The 20,759-nt window shown below is 43.4% G+C and overlaps 1 protein-coding gene across 1 annotated transcript in view; it reads left to right on the top strand.

Annotated features, from left to right (window-relative positions):
- Window positions 1-20,759, top strand: part of STARD9 (StAR related lipid transfer domain containing 9) — a 199,452-nt gene that overhangs the window by 176,079 nt on the left and 2,614 nt on the right. Inside the window, 7 exon segments of the mRNA XM_067558116.1 lie at window positions 4,161-4,307; window positions 4,810-4,918; window positions 6,692-6,834; window positions 13,743-13,807; window positions 13,904-14,109; window positions 15,152-15,231; window positions 18,621-18,779. Of these exon segments, the coding sequence (XP_067414217.1) occupies window positions 4,161-4,307; window positions 4,810-4,918; window positions 6,692-6,834; window positions 13,743-13,807; window positions 13,904-14,109; window positions 15,152-15,231; window positions 18,621-18,779 (909 nt within the window).

Here is a 20,759-nt window from a genome sequence, read left to right as displayed (position 1 = left end):
GAGAGGACATCTTTAAGCTACGAGTGCTGGATATTAATGCATGCAGCGACGCTTCTGATATAGGCTTAATGTGGTTGAGTTCTGTACCTTGAAATGACAAGATGAAAAGATAATCTTTCACCATCCTTTTTTGTCTGCTTCTATCTCTCTCTCTTGTCTGGGGTGTGTGTGTGTGTTTACTTGCCCCTTCCTTTTGTTTAGTTTTGTATTTTGTCACCCTTCCTGCACACTGCAAATTTTTGGTATTTTTTGTCTGATTTTGGAATGATACCTTGTTACCTTCAGATCACTCTGCCCAATTTGTGACCATACTTTCCCCATAGCACCCGCTCTGTCACCTTTTATGAGCAGAAGCTGCAGTAACTCTGTGACTTTTCCCAGGGTACAATCAGGATGGTTGCACGGTGTCCCCTCAGCTTTCTAACCTGGGGTCCCCTTTTACACTGCTTTGGTGTCAGAACAGCCATTCTTGGCCTGCTCATACAGCCTTCAGCATGTAAATTCACTCCCAGCTAAATAAATGAGCACTCTGACCAGTCACTCATGAATTACATGTTGGGCAACACCCTCAAGCTTTCTAGTCCTAGCTTTGTTCCCACAGAAATGTGCATCTTGTACTGTTCAGCGCACTACTGAACAATACAAGCTCATAGAAATCTGTCATTTCATCAAAGGAAAATGCTATATGCATCAGCCTTGTTCCAAATGGAGTTTCCCAAACACTTAAATTCAAACACACTGGTTAAGATAAAATATAAGATAAATTTATTAACTACAGAAAGATAGATTTTAAATGATTACAAGTGATGATGCATAAAAGTTAAGATTGATTACAAAATAAAAGAAGAGTAATATGCAAGCTAATACCAAACTTAACAAGCTAAGTGAACTTAAAAGCAAAGGTTTTGTCTCGCCATACGCTGTGGTAAATTTCACAAGCTGGGTCTCCCTTCAGCCTGGGATCACACCCCATTAGTTCAGTTCTTTGAGAGTTGTTGATATGAGGAGAGAGATGAAGTCAGGTGTTTTCCTCTCCCATTAAAATTCTATTTCTTGTGCTAGAAAAATCCTTGCTGAGTGATGGTGGCATACAGTCTGGTGTGGAGGTGAGGTTTGAATCGTCCCTGTGATGAAATGTAAATTTGTTTACATCTTCCCATTGTTAGAGAATGGCAGTTTAAGCTGGTGATAGCTCTTTAACACTTGGCTGGAGTCTTTGTCTCTGAAAAACTGGTTTGGACCTGCCTTTCTAACTCTGGAACATGTGACAGCAATATTATACAGTAGAAACTTACAACTTTATATACGCTGTTGATACACATATTTTATCAAGACAATAATGTTCAATAGATTGAGTTTTCAAATACTTTGTACAAAATTTATCATAGTCTTGTAAAAGTAGTGACCATAATGGTATAAACTGTCACAATCTCTTCTCATGTGTGACAGGTAATTCAGTAGTGTGTCACTTTATTGCCTCTGTTTCCTTTAACATGCTAAGCAGTCAGTAGATAACTGTGCATCAGCCAAATCCATCTCAGCTTCTGCATTATGGAAGACTGTGAAAGCTCTTCAACTGAGCAGACACACTAAACTTGAAATGGTCCTTCTGGTGAAACAGTCATCCAAGGGCTTTTAGTATTTTCTTGTCATTGGTTAATTCTCTTTGCTACTTTAAGGCTAACATAGAGTAGTTATGGCTAAAGTAAAATCTTCAGTCTGTGGCAAAGAACAGTTACTTACCTCGTAACTGTGGTTCTTCAAGATATGTTGCTCAGGTCCATTCTCAAATTAGGTGTGTGTGTGTGCCACATGCACCAGTGCCGGAAATTTTTCCCCTAGTGATATCTGTAGGGCGGGCCAGGGCTTGGAACCCAGGAAGTTGACTCTCTGGGAGTCTTCGAGGACCGGTGACCCAACTCAGGTCTCGCCTGGTCTCCTGTGCCCTTCTTGACCCTCTTTGGTGCTGGTGAATGCTCTCGTTCCACTTGCACCTTCTTCAGTTTCTTCTTTGGCACTGGGGATGTTGGTCAGTGCAGAGAAGATGGTGACAACGGGCACTCCACACCAAGGCTGATACTTTTTACACAAAATTCAGGGTTTGAAACCCAGAGACTGGGACATGCCCCATCTCTGGGTGACTAAATTCATTCTAACTAACACAGCAAAAACTAGAACTATATACACGTAGATGATTGAAAAACCACTGGGTTGAACGAGGGATCTTGTGGAGCAAGAGAGCCTTCCAGCACCGTCACAGACAGTAAGAAGGAACTGAGGGAGGTGGGCCAGCAACACCTATATACCAGTGCATATGTGCACCGCTGCAAGGGGCGCCAGAGCCAGCCCTACGGGTACCACTAGGAGAAAAATTTCTGGCACCGGTGCATGTGACACACATACACCCAATTTGAGAATGGACACGAAGAAGTACTCGAAGAAGAACTATATTTGACCAGTGAGTTATGTCAAGACTGGGACTCACTGGAAGAGATGCAAAGGGGAACAATTGGAATTTCAAGGAGATTATTTATTTCTATTTTTATTTCACCAAATCTGTTGCTGGTTTGACAGCCTGGAAACTTGAAATCCTTTATCTAAAAACAGAAGCAGTACAGACCATGACCATTCAGGGTTCCCACAGCTTGGTAAATATAAGTAAATTTCCCCCCCGCTTGCCACACATTTGACCTGGAGTGGCCACATGAATGGTTTATATGATCATTCAGTCTCCATGGTCCCTACAGTCTTGAACTTTCTGCTGAGCTTGCCAACTCAGAGTAGTTATCAATGGTTTGCTAGTGAGATGTGGCAGGGGTTGGTCCTGGGTTCAGTACTATTCAATATTTTCATTAATGACTTGGATAATGGAGGAGAGTATGCTTATAAAATTGGCGGATGACACCAAGCTGGGAGGGATTGTTAGCACTTTGGGGGATACGATTAGAATTCAAAATGACCTTGACAAATTGGAGACTTGGTCTGAAATCAACAAGACAAAATTCAGTAAAGACAAGTGCAAAGTACTACACTTAGGAAGGAAAAATCAAATTCACATCTACAAAACAGGGAATAACTGGTTAGGTGGTAGTAATGCTGAAAAGGATCTGGTGTTTATAGTATATTACAAATTAGGGATGTAAAAGCCTAAAGGTTTAAACAGTAATCTGCGATTTAAATGTTTTAAACAGCTGATTACCATTTAAACTGGGGGGAGGAGTGCAGCTGGGCAGCTCTTGCTTGCATGGAGGTGCAGAGCCCAGCATAGGGGAGGGGGAGAGCGGCAGCTGGGCTGGGCTTGGCTCAGCTCCCCACAAGTGACAGCTGACCAGCTACGGCTTTGCACTCGCAGCAGGGGTGGGAAGCCACAGATAGGTGGCTCTCGCTTGGCAGTGAGGAGTCGAGCCCAGCATGGCTCCTCCCCCATACACATTTAACCATTCTATTTTTAGAACGTTTAAATGGATTCTTAATTAAATGATTTTTTACATCCCTATTACAAATTGAAAATGAGTCAACAATGTGTGATTCAGTTGTGGAAAAGGGTGTATTATGAGGAGTGTTGTATGCAAGACATGGAAGGTGATTGTCCTGCTCTCCTCAGCACTGGTCAGGCCTCAGCTGGAGTACTGTGTCCAGTTTGGGCACTACACTTTGAGAGATGTGGGAAAATTGAAGAGAATACAAATAAGAGCAACACAAATGATAAAAAGTTTAAGAAAACCTGACCTATGAGGAAAGATTTAAAAAATAGGGCACATTTAGTCTTGAGAAAAGACTGAAGGAGGGAACCCGATAACAGTCTTCAAATATGGTAAGGACTGTTATCAAAAGGAGGGAGATCAATTGCTCTCCATGTCTATTGAAGATAGGACAAGAATTAATGGGCTTAATCTGCAGCAACAGAGATTTAGGTTAGATATTAGGAAACACTTTTGAAATATAAGAATAGTTAAGCACTGCCAGTGTGGGGGAATGTAATTGGTAGTTTTTGTAATGTGAAGAACCACCCACTGAGAATTGGATTTAAATCACCAAATAAGATCACCCCTATTTCGTTTGGCACAGTTACTTTACTCTACTTATTTGGCTAGATGCTATTGAAGGTAGACGACTCCTGTTTTCTAGTATGTTCATAACAACTGTGGCATCCTTCACAGGAAGAAGCGAAGCTGAAGACTCTTGTAAGCACAAGCACTTTATGTACAGAATCCAGCCTCAGTCTTTCGTCTGGCCCAACATCTGGTTATAACAGCAGCAACGCTGCTACTTATGCTGCAAGTAAACTCAGCAAACAGGAAGCACTGGTAAGAGCAGATTGCTGACGTTGTCAGTGAGGGTAATGCCTTTCTGATTTTTTGGCAGTGAGAGGAGGGATGTAATAGCAGAAGGCTTTGTTTTGGAGAATGTTAATGGTTAATCAGGACTCTCAACCTGTCGAGGTCCAAGTATGTGCCATTGGTCCAAAGATGTTAAGTGCGGGTAACTACATTATAACTGCGAAGGAAGATGACTGAAATAATAAAGTCTTTACTACTTTAATATGAACCAGGTTTTGTGTGACCTCGATTTCAAGACACCGCATTACTGTTAACAACTCTACTGTAACAATTCTATTAGTTAAAAGTTTGGTAACCAGGGCTCCCTCAGAGCAAAGTGAAAGGAAGTGGTTTTCGCTAAACTGATATGTAGCTACCAGCTTTGTAAAGTGGGTTTCAGGCTATAAACACAGTACTTGTTTGATTAGGTAATTTAATTTTTTTCGATAGTCCTGACTACAAACCATCTTTGCCCTCCTTTGCATAACAGATTTCTCCTGGAAGTGGAGAGCTCCCAAGAGGAGATACAAGAGGTCGCTCAGCTGTTAGAAATAGTCAACTTTATGTGTTAGAGCAACTACAAAAGGATTCAGCATGTGGTAAATAAAAATATATCTGCTTAAATTGGGGTCCACATCATAAATCTGTGTGGATTTATTATATATGCAATCATGCAATTTTGATTTGATTCTGGATTTTTGAAGATGTCTTATTTCTATGAAACTTCAGGAAAATCCTGACTATCCATTTCCAGAGTCTAAGGTAGAATTTATTTAAAACTAAAATGGAGTCTATTATTGATTATTATTATTATTATTTATTTATATTACCATAGGACTTAGGAGCCCCAGTCCATGGGCCAGAATTTCATTTTGCTAGGTGCCATACAAACACAGAGGTTCATATGAGCCAGTTCCCATGTTAGTATTTTGATGTAGGTAACAAAGCAACATATTCAGGCAGGAAGACCTGAGTATAAATGTCTTGAAACAGAGAAGTTTGGGGCTTGATTTTCAAGGATAGGCTTGCAAATTCTGCTATACACACAAACACTGACTTGTGTGCACAGCTCTTTTGCTAGTATATATGTAGCGATATCCTTTAAACTGTACTTCAGTTTAATTATGAGTAGATGACCTTTTGGGGGAGATTATAAAAACAAGATGTGCATCAGTAGTTCTTACAGTCCTTCCTATCTTGCCTTGCTTACCTCTGTGCGACTGAGTGGCTAAAGGATTAGGAGGAGTTAGATGGGTTCTATTCTCAGCACTGTTACTAACTGACTTAATCACTTGATCTATTCTGCCTTAATTTATCCATTTGCACAATAGACCTAATACTTAATGATACATACCTGTATCCCAAGAAGCTCTATATGAATGAAAAATATTAATAATCTTCTGGTTATTTCTGAGCTATCGGCCCTTCTTGATTTTAGTCTTCAGTTACTGATTTTGATTGACATTTTTCAATTCATATTTAATCCTACTTGTTTCTTTAAGTATTTTCAGCAGCATTAGGAATGCATTATGCACTTGTTGTGAAACCAGCACGAAATAACATACACAACCTCCTAAAGGGTGAGATCATGCCAAAGAATCCCCGGACATATTAGGCCAGATCCTCGGGTCTGGACAAAATTCACAGAGTGCAAATCAGGGGGTGGTGTGGAAAGGGGCCTTAAATTTCTCCTTGACACTGCCCACATCGTGGTGTTGTCTTTGCATGATGACAGCCCCTGCACTATTCCAGGGCTTCATGAGCGCTATGCTAATTTACCTCTACCTTCAACAGCTGCAGGTGGATCAATATACAATCCAAGATTCTTGAGTCCTTTGAGTGGCCATTTAAGAATCATTTCTCTGAATATATTTGTAAAGTGAATTATGTAGCAGATATTTTAAAACTGGATAACTATTAAGATAGTCAGTTTTAAGATCCAATTATCTTTGCAGTCTCTCTTAAAAAAAACAAAACAACAACAACATTCAAATGATCATTTTTGTGCCCTTCGTAACTCTGTAGATCAATATACATTCTATTGCTATAGGAAGAGAGACACTGAAGAACCACCACCTTCCCCATCACTTTCTGTCCCAAGAGCAAGGTGCACTTCTTTGACCTTGCCTTTGCTAATATAAACACATAGCACAGCACTCAGATGATTCTGAAATATCTGCATTCAATTTTCCCCTTGAGAACAGGGAGAGGAAAATAAGCCAAAAGCTGCACATGACAGATAATCAAGTTGTTTAATGTATTACTGTAAGGTACTCAGGTACCACAGGGATGGAGATGGTAGAGTAGCCTGAGTAGAATATTTTCTCCCTCCATTTAAAAGACTTTTCTTCTAACTTCTTCATCCTCCACAGAGAGCAGCAGAGTTCAGTCACCACTTCCATCTGCTAGCATCAGCCATAGGTTAACTCATGGACTAACTATTTCAGTCAGCTCCTCTCCTACAAAAGAATACCAGGATTTGTCCAAACATATTTTGGCTAATGCTACCACCGAGGTGAGTAAATGAGCATGTTCTTTATTTATTTTTGAATTTCCTAATAGAGTTTGCATGTTTCCAGCAACACACTGTCTGGAACATCTGTTCTTCAAGTGCTTGCTCATGTCCATTCTATGTCATGTGTGTGTGCGTTACATGCACCAGTGATGGAGATTTTTCCCTCAGTGGTATCTGTAGGGCCAGCTCTAGCGCCCTCTGGACTCGTGCGTGCATGCGCTGGTATAAGGGGCACCACCGGCCCTGCTCTCTCTCAGTTCCTGCTGACCGCCCGTGACGGTGCTGGAAAGTCCTCTTGCCTTGGCAAGCTCTACTAACCAGTTGCTTCTCTCAGTCATAGTGTATATAATTGCATATAGATTAGATAGTTAGTTAGTAGTAGTAAGTTGTAGTTAGTCCCGTGGGGACAGGGCATGCCCCCAATCCCCGGGCTTCAAGCCATGTGCGTCGTGCAAGAAGCCCATGTCTGTGAGTGAGCCCCATCATTGCTGCTTGAAGTGCCTTGGAGAGACTCACGTGCGAGATAAGTGCAGAATTTGTAAAGGGTTCAGACTGCATTAAAAAAGAACGGGACATTAGATTAAGAGCACTTCTGATGGTGTCGGCTCTTAGACTGGCCTCCAAGCTGAGTCATTCAGACTCGGCACTGAGTACATTGGCGTTGGTTCAGAGTGCCTTTCTGGCACCGGGCTCTTCCTGGCAGCGATCACCATCCCCAGGGCCGAAGAAAAGGCATAGAAAACTGCATGCCGGAAGAGGGTGCTCCCCGGAGCCAAAGGATGACAAAAAGGGAGCAAGGGATGAGTCGAGACTTGTGCTGGGCTGCTCGTCTTCTCCAGAACTCAGGTCAGCAACAGCCTAACCCTTCAGAGCTCCCTCTCCAGGATCCACCACCAACTCCTGGAGCAGTAAGGGCACCCGGCATCTCACGCTATCATCCACACCTGAGGCATTTCAAGGACCTGCTGTTACGCCCCATGTTGCCTACACCTCAGGAGGGCAGACCTCTGCACCAAGACCCCTTACCAGTACCACCGACTGTGGGCCCATCCAGAGGCAAGCCCGCAATGGGGCCCCTGCAGCAATCCCCAACTCCATGGCACTGCTCCCCAGCTCTGTGCTGGTTACTGATGTCTTGCCAGCAATCGCCATTCCTCAGAGCCAAGACGCCGGTCCCCAGAGCCTCGTCACTGACAGCTGGACACCCGATACTGATCCCAGGAACCTCAGCACCAATCCACAGAGCATTAGCACCAGTCTCCAGAACACCATCACCGATCTCTGGACACATGGCACTGCTCCACGGAACCCCTGTACTGTTCCCCAGAGCCAAAACACCGCTTCTTCTGGTAGAGTGGGGATGTGGAGGTGACATCAGCACCACCATGGTCACCAAGAGAGGACTCCTCAGACTATGAGGGCAAACAGATAGCCCTGCCCAGGAGACAGGCAAATCCTGCATTAGCTGCATGTTTTCCCACTGGCCCACCATCGGGCATTTGGCCACCGGGACAATGGCCCATGTCTTGGCAGTTTTGGAACCTGTGAAGGTTCCCACGTTCAGAATTGCAGCACTCGATCTCTGGGGCATCAGGGAGATGGTCAGCAGCAGTGCCACGCCGAACACCTGACCTAGATGAGGAATCAGAGCAAGGTGTGGAGGAACCAGTAGTAGCCCCAGAAGAGGCTACTCCAGCCAGGGAGGAAGAGCTAACTCCTCCACCATTACCGGCCTCATTCTCTTTCTCGCCAGATGACGCAGTGGTGGGGCCCTCAACCATGATCCCGCAGGATGACTTTAGTGCACATCAAGAGCTGCTCAAGCAGGTAGCCTTGAATCTGGGCTTGGAGGCAGATGAGCTTAAGGAGCCTGCTGATGAGCTCTTTGACATCCTGGAGGTAGCAGCTCCATCTAAGGTTATCCTCCCAGTCCATGAAGGGGTCATGCAACTCGTGAAAGCCTTTTGGCAGACCCTTTCTTCTCTGGCCCCCACATGTAAGCAGGCTGAGAAAAAATAGTGTGTGTCTGCGAAAGGTTTTGAGTATTTGTATTCATATCCTTCCCTGAGGTCATTGGTGGTGTCAGCTGCCGATGAGAGGGACTGACAGGGACAGGTGAGTTCAACACCAAAAAAATAAGGGTGCAAAGAGAGTAGGCCTTTTCGGCAGAAAAGTTTTTTCGACTGCTGGCCTGCAACTGCACATATTGAACCTGCAAGCTTTGCTGGGGACATATGACTACAATATATGGCACTCCCTGACCAAGTTTGCAGACTCCCTGCATCTAGAGTCCAGACAGAAGTTTATAGCTTTATTGGAGAAGGGCAAAACAGTAGCCTGAGCCTCTCTTCAGGCAGCTTCGGACACAGCCAACTCAGTGGTCAGGACAATGGCGTTGGCCATGACCTCATGGCTTCACTCATCCGGCTTGTCCTCTGAGGTCCAACAGTCTATTCAGGACCTCCCCTTCGATGGTGCAGCCCTGTTCTCAGAACATACAGACACCAGGCTGCACGGTTTGAAGGACTCTAGGGCCACACTTCATTCCTTAGGCCTATATACCCTGTTGGCCTCAAACACTTCAGGTCCCAACAGCCTCAGAGGTTTGTGGGCCAGACTAGGAACAAGCCCTACAGGAAGAAAGGCAGGGGTTATAAGCACTACCAGGGCCAACCTCCCACAGCCACATCCCAGTCAGACTCGAGCTGTTACCCTGCCGGGGGTAGGCAAGCCTTTTGAAGGTGTGCCTGGAGGCGACCTACTGGACTTCACCCAGAATCCAATCTTCCCTTTATTTTTGGACCGCTTTTCACCCTGCCATCCTGCCTGGGCTGCTATAACATCAGACCAGTGGGTGCTCAGCACCATAGCAATGGGGTACACCCTCCAGTTTGTTTCTATTCCTCCTTCTCACCCCGCATCTCTGTCCCTCTTCAGGGACCCTTCTCATGAACAACTTCTCATCCAGGAGGTTCAAGCCTTCCTACGGGTGGTGGCCGAAGAGGAAGTTCCACAAGAACTGAGAGGGAAAGGGTTCTACTCCTACTACTTTCTGATTTTAAAGGCCAAAGGGGGCTCACAACCCATCTTGGACCTAAGTTCCGCATGGTCTTTTTGGCCTTCATCATTTCCTCCCTGGATCCTAGAGACGGTACTTCGCCCTCAACTTAAAGGACTCATACTTCCATATTTCTGTCTTCCATGGCCACAGAAGATTCCTATAATTCATAGTCAGGAAGAGCCACTACCAGTTTACAGCATTCCCATTTGGTCTATCAACAGCGCCAAGAATGTTCACAAAATGTATGGTGATAGTCGCAGCCTACCTCAGATGTCGGGGCATACAGATCTACCCATACCTTGACGATTGACTCATCAAGGGTCATGTGAAAACTCAGGCCCACACAGTATCACTATGGTACATGCCAAGTGTTGGGCCTGTTGATTAACGAACAAAAATCAACATTGGTCCCAGTACAAAGGATAGAGTTTATCAGGGAAGTCCTCAACTCTACCCCAGCTAGAGCTTTCCTAACAGAAGCCAGATTCCTGAGCGTGTTGCTCGCCCACGTCACAGCTCCTGCACTCCCCATTGGCTGAGTATACCTCAGACTGTTAGGACACATGGCAGCACGCACCTATGTGTACAGAACGCAAGGCTATGCCTCAGGCCTCTTCAGCTGTGGCTGGGATCGGTTTACTCACTGTCCAGACAAAACTTGGATGTAATCCTTACGATCACCCTGTCAATACTTACCTGACTAGCATGGTTGTTGAGCCCTCATCATGTAACAAAGGGGGTTTCCTTCCCAGTCCCCTGACCAACACTGTTCCTGGTGTCGGATGCTTCAGACTTAGGTGGGGAGTCCGCTTCAGCATCCTCAGAACCCAAGGTCCTTGGTCCAGGGAGGAGTTGACATTACACACAAACGTCAGGGAACTCAGGGTGATCTGCCTGGCTTGTGAAGTGTTCCTTCCCCAGCTGTATGGCAAGGTACTGCAGGTACTGACAGACAACACAGCAACAATGTATTACATCCAAAAGCAAGGGGGAATGGTCCTCAGCCCTCTGCCAAGAAATCCTCTGCCTGTAGGACTTCTGTGTGGAACAAGCTATCTCCCTGGAGTCCGCACACCACCCGAAGGTCAGGAACACATTGGCAGATCACCTCAACAGGTCCTTTTCCTCTCACCACAAGTGGTCCTTGCATCGTCAGGATCATCTTCAAGAGGTGGGTACCTTCCCAAATGGACCTCTTCTCTACCAGACAAAACAGAAAATGTCATTGTTTTTGTTCCCTGCAAGGGCTCAACATTGGCTCGCTTTCAGATGCGTTCCTCCTACTGCAGACAGGAGACCTGATGTACGCCTTTCCACCGATCCCCTGAATTTACAAGGTCCTCATAAAGATCAAGAGGGACAAGGTGCAGGTCATCTTGATAGCACCGGCATAGCCTCGCCAACACTGGTTCAGCATGCTGCTAAATTAGTGGTTTCAGCCCCTTGGGTGCTCTCAAACCACCTGGACCTGATCTCTCAGGACCACTGTCATCTGCTGCATTCAAATCTTGCTGCCCTACACCTGACAGTGTGGATGCTGCATGGTTAAGCCTTGAGGAACAAGCCTGCTCCAGACAGGTCCTACTAGGAAGCAGGAAACCCTGCACCAGAGCTACCTACCTGGCTAAGTGGAAGCACTTCATCTGCTGGGCATCTGAATGGAGCCTTTCTCAGCTGTCGCCTTTGCATTCTATCTTAGAATATTTGCTCCGCCCTAAAATCAAGGTCTGGTGTTATTGTTGATCAAAGTACACCTGGCAGCTATCTCAGCTTTTCACTCTCCTATCCAGGGCAGATGAATCTTCTCACATTAAATGACGGTCAGATTCCTCAAGGTCTTAGAAAGACTCTTCCCACAGGTCTAAGATCTGGTGTGTCGTCGTCGTGTCTTCCCCCCCCTCCCATGGGACCTCAACCTGGTCCTGTCAAAACTCACTGGACCCCCTTTCAAGCCCCTGCCATCTTGCTCTCTCCTGCATCTTTCTTGTGGCAATTACTTCGGTGAGACAAATCTCTGAAATCAAGACTCTAACTTCAGCACTCCCTTACACAGTGTTCTACAAGGATAAGATCCAGTTGTGCCATCACCCAGCCTTTCTGCCAAAGGTGGTATCCCAGTTTCATGTATCTTCCTTCCAGTCTTCTTCCCAAACTCCAACAAGGAGAAGTGCCTGCATACTCTAGATGTCAGACAAACCCTGGCTTTCTACATTGAAAGGACTAAGCCTTTCTGAAGGTCCACACAGCTTTTCATTGTGGTTGCTGAACGGTCCACCAGTATCCTCGCAGAGTATTTCCTCCTGGATCACTGCCTGCAGCCAAGCATGTTATGACCAGGCACAGGTCACGCCTCCAGCTATACAGACAGCTCATTCAACAAGATCACAGCCATTGTCAGCTGCATTCCTACCTCAAAGTCTGATGCAGGACATCTGCAGGGCCACGAGATGGTTGCCAATCCATACCTTCACATCCCACTATGCCATCACTCAACAGGTCTGAAACAATGCTGCATTTGGCAGCGCAGTACTACAATTGGCACATCTGCGAACTCCTGGCCCATCTCCAGAGGCGCTGCTTGTGAGCCATCTGAGATGAAATGGACATGAGCAAGCACTCGAAGAAAAAACAGTTACTGACCTTTAGTAACTCTTGTTATTCCAGATGCGTGGCTTATGTCCATTCCAAGACCCACCCTCCTTCCCCTCTGTCAGAGTTTCAGCAAGAAGGAACTGAGAGGAAGGGGAGTGGGTGGTGCCCCTTATACCAACACACATGCACGAAACCCCAGAGGGTGCTAGAGTTACAGATACCACTGAGGGAAAAATCTCCGGCACCAGTGCATGTGGCGCGCACACACACACACCTGACATGGAATGAACATGAAAAACACATCTCTTAAGAACACCAGGTAGAAAAGGTCAGTAACCGTTTTCTGCACGTCTTGCCCAGCTATCTAGAAAGCTAGTTTGACCATGACAGCTCACTGTGGCCTGCCCTTTCTCAGTCAATTGTATAAAGCTGCTCAGAGAAATTTAAACAACAGAAGTAAAGCAAGGCAGGCTGCAGCGGTGGGGTTCATTGGGTTAAGACAGTTATCTATTATTTAGAATTTTAAAATAACATCCCTCAGATGGTCTACATTGGTGAGCACCATAATGGCGAAGGTTGGGTGAGGGCTGGAGGCTGTAGTCTTACAGATTTAATGACATGCTAGTTCTCAACCATTCCAGGCAATTATACAAATTTACCAGACTTAAACCTTCATTGCAGCACTGACTGACCATTTCAACATCATTGGGATGGGGATCTTAAAGCTAAAGTTTTCCCCCCAAATTTCAGTTGTTTAAACACTGTGCAAAGGATACGTACAGTATCCTAGGAATTTCTAAGGTGTCTGTCATCTTGGTCTCTTCTATGAGAGAGACTGCTGACTGGATATGGATTGTTCTGAAATTACTCTTCCTTCTGCCTGACTAATGTTTCCTGTCTTACTGCCCAAGCTGTATCCAGCATGACGTGGATGTGTGTGTGCATGCAGAGGGTGGGAGAGCCAAATTTTACATGCTTCTGTTTGGCATGACACTGCGAGAACATCAACTCTGCTCCAGGTGGAGAGAGAGTTTTTAATTCCCTCTGTCAATCCTCTCACAATAGGCAATGGGGAACTGTGGCCTTACTACTGTGGAATGAGTGTATGTACAAACTTAATTCAGCATTCCTACTTAAATAGTTACGGGTTGCTCTTCAGCCTGACTGAGGCAAACTGCTCTATTGCAAGACAGATTAAGACAGGTCATAGATCAGACAAATCTCCCAATTACATCTCTGAATTGTAATTTTTAAGGTTATGGCAGCATGTTCAAATAAGCTGAGGAACCTTTACAATGGCCAGGCAGCAGCTGGTTGGAAGTAAGTATATGCCATATTTTTTCCTTTTTGGGGTACGTGGACACACTTCTATGTTATCTTCAGTGCAAATACCTAGAGCTTGTCTATGTCCCCTAGATACCAGTGTACAGAAAAAGAGGTACTGGTTTATTACAAAGTCTTCCCATCAGCAACTAAGCATGGGTTTTTGGGAGCTGGAGTGATTGAAAGACCTCTTCCCAACGTGTGGTGCATAGTGAAAGACCCTGGCAAAAGGCATCTGTATGACAAAACCATTAACACAGCTCGTGTACATAAGAAAGTAACCAGCCACATTCAGCTGGGTGAGTATCAATTGGGGTTGTTGTGTATAAGGGGAGCTTAGTGGGAATTGATATAACTTTCTTCAGAGGACAGTGAGAGCCATGAACCAATTGCCATAGTTAGTCACTTTATCAGAAGAGGTGAGGCTAAAGAATACATGGGACCTACTTCAGTGAACATCCACATCATAAACTGAACAGACACATGAAATAAGATTATTCTGATTAAAAACTCTGACACTGTACATATGGGGCAAGATCCTCAGATGGTGTTAATATGATGTAGCTCCACTGATGCACGGAAACCGAGTATCTTTTCAACCCACCTCTTGGAGACCCTAGAATAATAGACCCTCAAATAATTTAAAGACAGCTTCACTCTTACCTCAGAGCCTCAATAATGAGGCAGTTCAATGCCAGAACCTAGATGTTGTTTTAAAATGTTACTAGCGTTTTTAAAAATTAATCAGTGTACCCACAATATTCAGCATTTATTGACACAACACACTGGCTTCTACAGAAACAATAAGCTGTTTGGAAAATATGTCATTAGTTTCATATCACCAACTTCTTAAGGAGCTTTGCTATTTTTAAAAATGGTGACCCTGGGAGCTATTATTATTAAAAATTTATCGATAGTACTACTGGTGTCCATGGCTCCTGACAGAGAAAATAAAGACATTGGCCTGGAGCTTTTTTTAAAAAATAGCTGATTTTTGACTCATTAGTTTCATATCACCAACTTCTTAAGGAGCTGGCTTTCCCATCATAGTTCTAATCCATAGATTGGTCCCAACATTTCTGTTGGCCAGAGTTCTGAACTCAGTCAGCAGTGGCAGGCACTGTAGAGATTGGGTGCAATAGGCTGTCTTTTGCACTAGGATATGTTGCTTTTTCAGTTTGAATAAACTAATGTATAGTCATTTATAAGCCTTGAAGGCAGTGGAGAATTGCACAAATGAAAAACTTTTTTCTAAAGAGGAAACATAACGAAAGAAGCAGGAAGTCATGTATAGGTGCTATAGTGTGATTTATTTTGCCCTCCTCCCCCAATTTCTTACAGTATATTTGGTGAGTGATTCTTCATTGTGTTACCTAAAGCAACCACGGGATTTCTGCTGCATCACCGCAGAGGCCAAAGAGGTAAACTTACCAGTACTATCCAAGATGTAACCTAATCTAAATTGTTAACATTACTTTTTCAAGAAAAAGATGGGGTATGGAGAAGGTCCACCACTGTACCCCCTTATGAATCATGGGGGGAGAGATGTGCCTGTGCTGCTGGAATCCTCATTGGCGTTGAGCGTTCAGATGCTGACTCTCCTACTCTAACCTGATTCCTTATATTGTGAGGTATATTTATCAGAATATAGAGTAAAATAACTCAGATACGTTGCACCCTGAAGAGTAGGGGGCCAGTGCCTTTGAAAGTTGGCTGTAGACTACAGAGGGAAGATTTTCCAGCTGAATTTGAATGACAACTATAAAATGCCTTGGCAACAACCAACTCTAGTATTCATCTGGAAGGAGCGGGCAGAGCACTGAGGTGCTGCTTGTTGGTGCAGCACAAAGCTTTCATACTTCGATTGATATGGGAGCATGGTTTGTGGAACAACCCAGCACAGGGAGAACGCCAGAGCAAAGATGCAGTAGTAGTATTGCCATTGTTAAGCATTTCGAACTACAGTTCTTTCACACCTGAAAGTAATATAATATCTGGAAATACAGCAGATTTTATCTCACACAATATTTGGAGTGAGGCAGGCCTGAAGAATAACCCTCAGGCCATTAGAATAAATAAATACAATAAAAGTAAACCAAAACCACCCAGTAATGTTTCAGAGATTCCAAGGCCAGAAGAGACCCTTATGTGATCAGTTTCCCATATCATGGCTCTCAAGAATTTATTGCATTTCAGGTTGCTTAGTTAAAGCATAGACTTAAGATAAATTTTATTAGTGAAAATAAAACACAGTTTATGTAATGCTGTTTACAAACTTGAATGAAACTTAATACAGACCCTTTATCAATTAGTAAATCAAGTTTATATAAAAAATATGTTATTTGACTGCTAGGCCTCAAAAGTTTAGGTAAGGGCTTAAAATGGAAATGTCAATTCAAAATGGCCTTCCTAGATTTCATAGCCAAGCTTCCTTTTTAAAGACAGACACTAATACCAACTATGCACTTAGGCTGCAGTCCAGCACCCCACTTATGCACGTGAGCAGTCCCATTGACTTCAGTTGGGCTACTCAAAGTGAAGCATGTGCTTAGTGCATTGCTTGACTGAGGCATTAATGATTTACACTAGCTTTAGTTTCTCTGGAGATGCACCAGTAAGTATAACACTGTAACCTCTTACTTTAACCTACTTCAAGTTTTGTTACTTTGCTGTTTAAAAATTTGACTAAAATGCTCTCAGGGTTTGTCTACATGGAGTCTGTATGTGTGGCAAGTACTAGCTTGCCATGCACTAACGGGCTGCGTGGACCCTGTTTCTGCACACTAAAAGTTTGGTAGCAGACTCCATGCGGCAGGCTAAGGCTCTGTATGTTCACATGCTGGCTGGCTGGCTATGCACTAAGACTCCATGTAGATAAGCCCTCAGTATGCATGCACAGCTTGCTCACATGCAGTGAAAAGTTAGCTGCAAGTTTCCTGTTAGAAGTAGTGCTTCGCTAATCTATTACAATAAATTCTCCAATCCCTGTGGACTTAACTTGACTTAAAAATTACTTCTAAGCATCTCAGATATAATCGCTTAATGAAGAAGTAAGTACAAAATAGAAGTTACATGCTTAAGTCATCTACAGGTTTTCACAATTAGACCTTATTCTAAAACCAAAACACCAGTTGTCACATGGGTGGAGTGAAAAACAGCCACAAAACTGTTGCAAGTGCAACTGGTGTATAGATAATTCTCTAGCTCTGTGGTTCACAACCCAGGGCCGGTGGGCCATTTTTAGCCCATGGGATCTTTCAAAGTGGCCTGCAGCTCCCCTCCCGCTGGCTGCAGAGGGGAGCCGCTGCCTAAGATCCTAGGCAGAGTGTGTTGCCATGAGACAAGACGGGTGCAGACTCCTTGCTGCAGCCAAAGGGATGGAGGATCAGCGTGTCTTGCATAAAACTGATTTTCAAAATTTTTCATTGACCTGACCTTTTGCTTTTTTTGTAAATACAAAATTTCTATAATTTTGATAAAAATGAAAAAACACAAAAAAGCTTTTTGAAGCCTGTGAAACTGGTTTTTCCTCAACGTTTTTCTTTCTTTATTTGAACAGTTACAATCACAGCATCCTTGGAGCTCTACTAATGTGCTTTATCTGCATCATCTTAGTTGTTACTGATGGGAGAGAAACAGAGGGCTAGCTCCATCTGCTAGCCACCAAGTGCTTTCAGCTTGCAGGAAGTAAATTTCTGAACCCATCAAGGCTTATCCAGTTTAGTGCAGTTGCCCCTGCCGTAGCTCCTTCCAACCTAGACTCTTGCTGGAGACTAACCAAACTGATATTACTGTCTGAAAGTCCTATAGCATACATGACATACCTAGACCTTGAGTTTTGATGTCAGCTTGCATTCATGGCTAAGGCACTCATCTCTATGAGGATTCCCTTTCATCAGCATTGCCGTGCTGTGGTGCAGACAGAGTTCTCGGCTTTTCATAAGTTATTCCCCGCTTCAGCTAACAATTATAAATGTGTTAAACTGCACCAAGATTAGGAGCAATATGGTGTTTCAACTTGTGGAAAAAAGGTGTTTTTTAAATCTAGTCTAGATACTTTTATCCTGCTTTGAAGTGTATGAAAGTTGATTGTCTCCTCCACCTCTGGTCTGTTTAATGAAGTCCAGCATCCATCACTGCTTGACATTTTGTTTTATATGATTTGATGTTACCCATTTTTGTTTACCTGCATTTCAGCTGCAGAAGAAAATGAGACATCCACTGGTTGGTTATGATGAGACACTTAGCAGAAGCTGGCATTCTTGTCCCGGTTTCTCCTTCTGCTCTCAGAGTCTATAAAAAACTAGGTTAAGCTAATATTTACCTTTAACATTTAATTACTACAGTATTTTTGCCTCATATAAACTTGTTCTTCTATAACAGCAGGTGGTGGTGTTTTACCTTTAAAATGTGTCATTCAGTCTTTATGTATAGTGCTGTTGTTAGGACTGTGGCTTAACAGATTGTCTAAATTCACTCATGTAGATGTGCAGACAGCTCAACTTTATTGTAGGTGATTCAAACTAATGCTACAAACAGTTGGAGGTAGTAGTCACAGAGAGAATCCCATCACAGCTAACAGGACAAGCTTCACAGCATTTTTTGTTTATTAAAAGAATAGGCCTCAGCTAGTTGAGGCATCTACCTTTGCTTAGGACTAATAGGTATCAGCACCACTGTGGACCAGACTTTCTCTCATACAGATGAAATAGTTTGGACACAATGTATTAATTCATACTCTGCTCAAACTGCTTGCAATCTGTGTCTTCTCTGCTCTAAATAAATGTTTTTGGCGCTTTATCATGTGCAGGAAAACTTGTCGATTTTAGCTATTCAGTCCATCTATGATGAGTCCATGCCTCGTCCTTGTAAAGAAATGGTACGAGGGGAGATTCTGCCAAGTGCTTGGATATTGGAACCTGACCGAGTGAATGGGAAAGACATCACCCGAGTCATTTACATGGCACAGGTGAGAAAGTCCACGCAACAGTTTTGATTCAATTACACATCCAGCCCTGGTCTACACTTACCTGGAGAGCCGGCAGCAGTCGACCGGAATTATGCAACCTACGCAGAGTAGCTTGCGTAACTCCCGTCGACTGCTGTGCTTCCCTTCTGTGTGCCATCTTCAATGCATTGCGCCGACAGGAACCGTTCCCGTCGACGTAGCGCTACACCACTTGAGGGGGTGGTTTTACTCAGTCGACTTCCTGATCGATTGAGCAGGTCTACACTGACCGCTCAATCAATCCGGCGGCAGCAACTTTGCCGCCATCAATATAGACATACCCCCGCCCTTCTCTACAGTTCAGCTAAGTCTAAGCATTTTGTGATATAGAATATTCACACTGCAGACAGGGATTAGGTGACAAGCAAAATTAACATTAGTCCCTATATACTAGCTTGAACACTTTGCAATTATTATGCTGACAGATTGTTTTGAAATCAGGCTACCACTGAGCTCACACAATAGACTTAAGTTCCAGTCTACATTACATACTAGAACAGTGTTTAAGCTAATATGTAACAAGGTTGTCTCCAATCATGTCAGGGCACCTGATTCCATGTGGAGTGTAGACAGACCCCTTTCATGATATTACAGCAGCTAAAGACTGGTTTATAAAATGTGTTGTCATGTAGTGCATGTCTTAACTAAGATTTTTAGTGAGAAATCTATACAGCACCTACTCGGCACTTATTGGCGCTCCAATGCATTGCATCCTTTAAGCTTAGAAAGGTAATAGTTTCTAATGAGTTCCAGACTCCACCGTTGTAGTTTCCACTCTGCTAATGATGCTGTGTCAGTTTCTCCAGCTATAAAATGGGTATAATACTTACCCAGCTGCCAGAAGGATAATTAAGTTTTGAGATCCTTCAATATAGATAACTTTATGTGCAAAGTATAATCTTTAGTTGCAGACCCACACAAATGAAAAAGTAAGCAATCACCACTCTATGTATTTTCTTGCAGCTATTATGGCAAACAAAATGCTAGAATGTATTAAGAATGAGATTGAAAATAATACAGTGCATTATGCAAGACCTCATTGAGAGTATGATGTTCAGTTCCGCCCCTCTCAAGCGGAAGGGGACCAGAGAGAGATGATGAAAGTGAGTAGAGGAGACAAAGTACAGGCACTGTTTTGAGAGGTGACAAATTAGAGGGATCACAGTAGAAGATTTACAAATTAGTGAAGGTAAAATTAGACTTTGCCCTGAGATAATACAAGTGCAAGAGGACTGTCAATTAACCTGACAGGCAACAACTGTAAAAGTGATACAGTGAAAAATTACCATCCTAGTCTCCTCTATGACAGAGGACTCAGAACCACTATCACAGTGCCAGCTCCAGGGAGACTAAGAATTGCAACTCTATCCCGTTGCCAGGTTGAGTGAGAAACAGCCAAGGTAGTATTTAAAAACAAAAACAAACCAGGATATCCTTCAAATTTCAATGAACAGTGTACAGGAGTCTTTGTTATGCTCTTAGCAAATAGACTGATCGTGTTTTTAGTTGTATGTTGAAGAACTGTACTGTGTAGTAATGTTATACTCAGAGCTAAAACAGAATATAGTATAAGGACTTTTCATCCCCATTTTTCAATTGTCTGTTTTATTATATAATGCTCTCTATCTATTTTAATATAAAATCACTTTACAGTACAATTTCAGTGAGTAAGGGGCTGTGGTTTGCACACTTTTCTGGAGGATAGGATACACTAAATACGCACAGTTTGTCAGAGCACCTTATTCTCTTTAATTTGGAATTGACTTAAGCTGTTAGTCACAGGTTATATATCAAACCACAAATTACAGTTGCTCAAATCATACCTAAACACTGCAAATGACAAAGTTGACACTTTCTCTTATACAGCACCAGTGTAAAGTAGGCAGACTTAACTTTAGTAATAAGATTGAAGTCTAAAGCTAAATAGTCTTACCTTTTTCT

This window comes from Emydura macquarii, unplaced genomic scaffold (genome assembly GCF_026122565.2).
Source record: "Emydura macquarii macquarii isolate MOO-44397 ecotype Brisbane River unplaced genomic scaffold, CSIRO-AGI_Emac_v2 contig_1876, whole genome shotgun sequence".
NCBI lineage: Eukaryota > Metazoa > Chordata > Testudines > Chelidae > Emydura > Emydura macquarii.
The sequence above is the reverse complement of the archived record's forward strand: the minus strand, read 5'-3'. Positions and strand labels throughout refer to the sequence as shown.